This window comes from Olea europaea, chromosome 9 (assembly GCF_002742605.1).
Source record: "Olea europaea var. sylvestris chromosome 9, O_europaea_v1, whole genome shotgun sequence".
Classification (NCBI taxonomy): domain Eukaryota; kingdom Viridiplantae; phylum Streptophyta; class Magnoliopsida; order Lamiales; family Oleaceae; genus Olea; species Olea europaea.
Window position 1 is genome coordinate 7,646,724 of NC_036245.1, and position 3,842 is coordinate 7,650,565.

Here is a 3,842-nt window from a genome sequence, read left to right on the forward strand (position 1 = left end):
TTTATTGGATTAGAGCTGTGGTAGATACCCATAAACAAAATCATTTCCCAATCTTATTTCCCCAAGTCCTTGCACTACTGGTTTTTCCTTTAATAAGATGTTGACGTTTCTATCAACTCATCTTGAACAAGTGATATTAACTATCGTGAATAGTTAATTGACTAGAAACATTAATTTGCACACCCTTCTCTTACTTTTCTTTCTGAAACAATGGTGCTGTAATTGAAATCTTCTGGGCAAGGCAATTCAGCTAACATCTTGAGGGTATAGTTTGTCCCCGGATTCTTAGCATTCAAAATATGACTTCAAGAGCTTATAACCATTGTTTTCAATCTCTACAATTAGATAAAACTTTTGTTAGAAGCCTACTTCGATAGATTTGTTACAATAATACAAACATAGATTGATAAAATGAATACAAAAGCATCAAACCTCTCTTATTTGGAAGAGTCGAAACACATATCAACTAAAACTTGAATGGAATTTGGTGCATGCCTTTACCTAGGAGGATTCATTGCGTAATAGGTCTGGAGAATATTTAAGCAAAGAAGAAAAGTGGCAGCGAGTAAGGCAACAAGAGTCCATGGACTGTGAAAGTAAGTGTTAATTAATTCACTAACCCATGTTTTTGCCTTGTTGTTGCTGTGCTTCTCAATTCTTATCCTCACATCATCAAAAATCCAGTCATCTTCAAGTCCGTAATTGTCAATCTCTTTGATTAGTTTCATAACTTGCTCGTCAGTGTCGAGGGTGCTAAAGAGTATCTTCTTTTCTCGCAGTTCTTTCACGTCTTCAGGTTTAACAATGAGCGACTTCAAGAAATTAACATAACACAATATAACATTGCCAGTGTTGATTTCTGGAGATGCCTCGTATGCAATCATCTGCGTAAAGAATGGCTTGGAATTGACAGTGAAAAACCAAACAGGGAGTTCAAGTTGCCCATAATATTTGTAGGATTTGAACTTAATATTCTTTAAACAATGTGAACTAGGCTTGAAGTGGATGCCTTTTGCTTTAAGATCAGTGACTGAACGAGATTGACGATTGTGTTCACTCCAAGGGCACCATAGACATTTGCTAACAGGCTTTTTTTCTTCATTAACCAAATCTTCGACAAGTTCTCCTGAATTATCAAATTCTTGGAGATATATTCTATGAGCGGCATCCAGAAGGTGAAGTGGTTGCCTTCCATCTTTTCTAGGAATTTTTGTTAGCTTCTTTTCCCCGAAACTCGCTGTACTTAAGAAATCACAAATTAACTTAGCCCCTTCTTCTCGTTTGCCATATATTAATGTAGTCAAGTGCTTAATAACCCAGAGTGGAATTTGATTCTCAAGTAAAATCAGATCCTGGAATGCAAATGTATATAAAGCCATTCCAAGATGTTGGCAGAAGTGGACATGTTTTCTAACATCTCCCACAAAAATCATCATAAGATATATAGCGAAAGATGCATCTAGAAGCATCATTTCTGCTAGTGCTCGATCATCATATTCATCTCTAGAAACCCCAACGTAACAAATTCTAATCTGGTCGATCACTTTAAAGATCTGGCAGTAGAAAAATTCTCTGTCTTTGCCGCTGCGTGAAACAAAGTCTGTGAGGACTTCAGGCTTGAGTCCTTCTGCCATGCGAAGTTCTGACGAGCCATGGTAATAAGGTCCAAAGGAAACAATCTTAGGAGCGTAGTAATCCTCTTCTTTGTGTTTCTTTAATCGCATTACTTCGGGCACTCTATGTATTCGGCGACCATCGAAATACAGATGATGATCTTCATCTACTGTAATTGTACATTCAGTATCTCTGGTGTTGTTAGCTGAAGGGTTCTGGTCTTCCATTACATTCAAGAACTGAAATTTCCAATTGCCGTACGGTTGCTTTATCACAATTGATGCAAACTGCAACAGCATTCTCAACTCTCTTTATAAGTCAAGTACTGGGCCTGTGGGCCATCAACTTTTCCTTTACATGTCCACTTTCACACAGGACAGACCAGATACCTATTTGAATTTTTGACAGCTTTTTTCCATACATTATAAAGGTTTTGATACTCGATAAATTCCGGGCTATGATGTTAAACATTGGAATTTAACTTCACAGGCCTCAACCAATTGTGAATTAATTACCAATAACCAAAATAGCATATGATTTATCAATTACTAGATAAGTATATGATGAGGAAAAGCTTAATAGCATCCAACATATCTCATAAATAAAGAGCTATATGCGATGTAAGACAACTTTTTGTCAACCTCTAATCTCGTTAGATCAACTCATAGTATGAGAATGAAATATAAAATTCCAGTTGCTATTAGAAGATGCCTTTACTTATTGGAGTACAATATGTTGTTACTTATCTCATGATCCATTAACATGATGTCTTTAATTATTGGAGTACAACATGTCATTACTTATCTCATGATCCATTAACATCATACTTTACTAAATTTAATATGATATGTCTTAAAACAATACAATACTTTTTAAACTTAAATCTTCACCTACAACGAAAGAAAAGCATACAAATACTACAGCAATAATTACGACAAACAGGGGCTCAGCCTGGACAGCAGTTGATCGAAGTTCCCCCAGAACTCAATTTTTGGAATTTTTGCCCCATTTAAGAAGAAATTGTTTAGGTCAATAAAAGAGGGTTGTACTATTGAAAAATAGAGAGAAATTGGAGAGAAAAATCAAAGCAAAAATTAAGAAAACTAGATTTTGAAGATTTGGCTTAGGAGAAAAAGATTTTTGGTGCAGGATTGTTAATTATTTCCTAGTTTTTCCTTGGAAGTTGATGATATACTCTAATTTATTCTCCCATGATGAATATTATTTCCTTAATTGTTCAGTATTTTACTTTTATTTCATCCCTTCTTGGTTCTATCTTCTTGCCTTCTTAACTTTCTCCTTAGAAAAGAGAAAGGAATCAAAGAAAGAGACCAATCACCAAATAACAATAATAATCAAAGCTAAAGTTAGAAATGAGCTTTGCATATCTTATGGAAGTTGTAACATATTACAAATGTTAATAAACAATTAGATAGTGTGATCTTTTGGAACTCTTGACTAGAATCGGTTGATGTACAAGACATATTACAATTTTTAATACATGTAACAAATTAAATTTTAAGAGGGCTTTAAAATATCTAAAATGAAATTTTTTTCTTTATTTAATTTGGTAGAAATGTCATAGACTCTCTCCATCAAATTCAAATTTCAAATCCCCTTTGTACATTTGTCAAGAAAATGCATTGAGTTTAAAAATTCAAAAGAAAATTAAAAAATCCAGGATTTAACATTATGTTAATAATTAGGAATCCAAATCCCACAAATCTTGAAAAAAAAAATGTATAAATCCATAAATTGAATTAGACAAGACGAGATGGGACACTATAGAAATGAATACTAGCTTTGTTTTTCAATCTCGTATAAGTCAACCTAGTAAACAATAATCTGAAGGCCATTTTTGTAAATATGAAAAAAAATACCATATAAATAACTGAATGGACTATTCATTTATTATTTTATGCAAAAGGAGTACAAATAAAATTTAATATTTAATTCTGTAAATTATGAATAGGAATTATTATTAATCCCAAAAAAAAAGAGAGAAAAAATATAAATATTGAATTGTGTTTAATAAAACATGGAAGTAATATGATAAAGACAATAATTCACGTTTAACAAAACCCCTGATTCTCCATTTTCTTGAATATCAAGCACCCAGTTTCAAAAAAGGACAAAGAGGGAAAAAAATAGAGGGGAAGAAGACGAAGGATTGAAATTAACAAATAATTAATGAAGTATGAAGTTGAGGTGGGGTGGGATGGAGTGGG

The 3,842-nt window shown here is 33.2% G+C and overlaps 1 protein-coding gene across 2 annotated transcripts; it reads right to left on the bottom strand.

Moving 5' to 3' along the window:
• Positions 1-1,878, bottom strand: LOC111400049 (UPF0481 protein At3g47200-like). Of its 2 annotated transcripts, none has more exons than XR_002703828.1 (2): positions 433-1,878; positions 1-335 (listed from the first exon to the last, which is right to left on the bottom strand). XR_002703828.1 is itself a non-coding variant. In XM_023027507.1 (2 exons), the coding sequence occupies exons 1-2, from the start codon at positions 1,839-1,841 to the stop codon at positions 498-500; spliced, it is 1,251 nt and encodes a 416-aa protein (XP_022883275.1). In that variant the 5' UTR covers positions 1,842-1,878; the 3' UTR covers positions 359-497. The 2 variants fall into 2 exon arrangements, 1 of the variants encoding a protein (XP_022883275.1); XM_023027507.1 differs by lacking the exon at positions 1-335 and having other exon boundaries at positions 359-527; positions 621-1,878.
• Between the last annotated feature and the right edge of the window lie 1,964 nt (positions 1,879-3,842).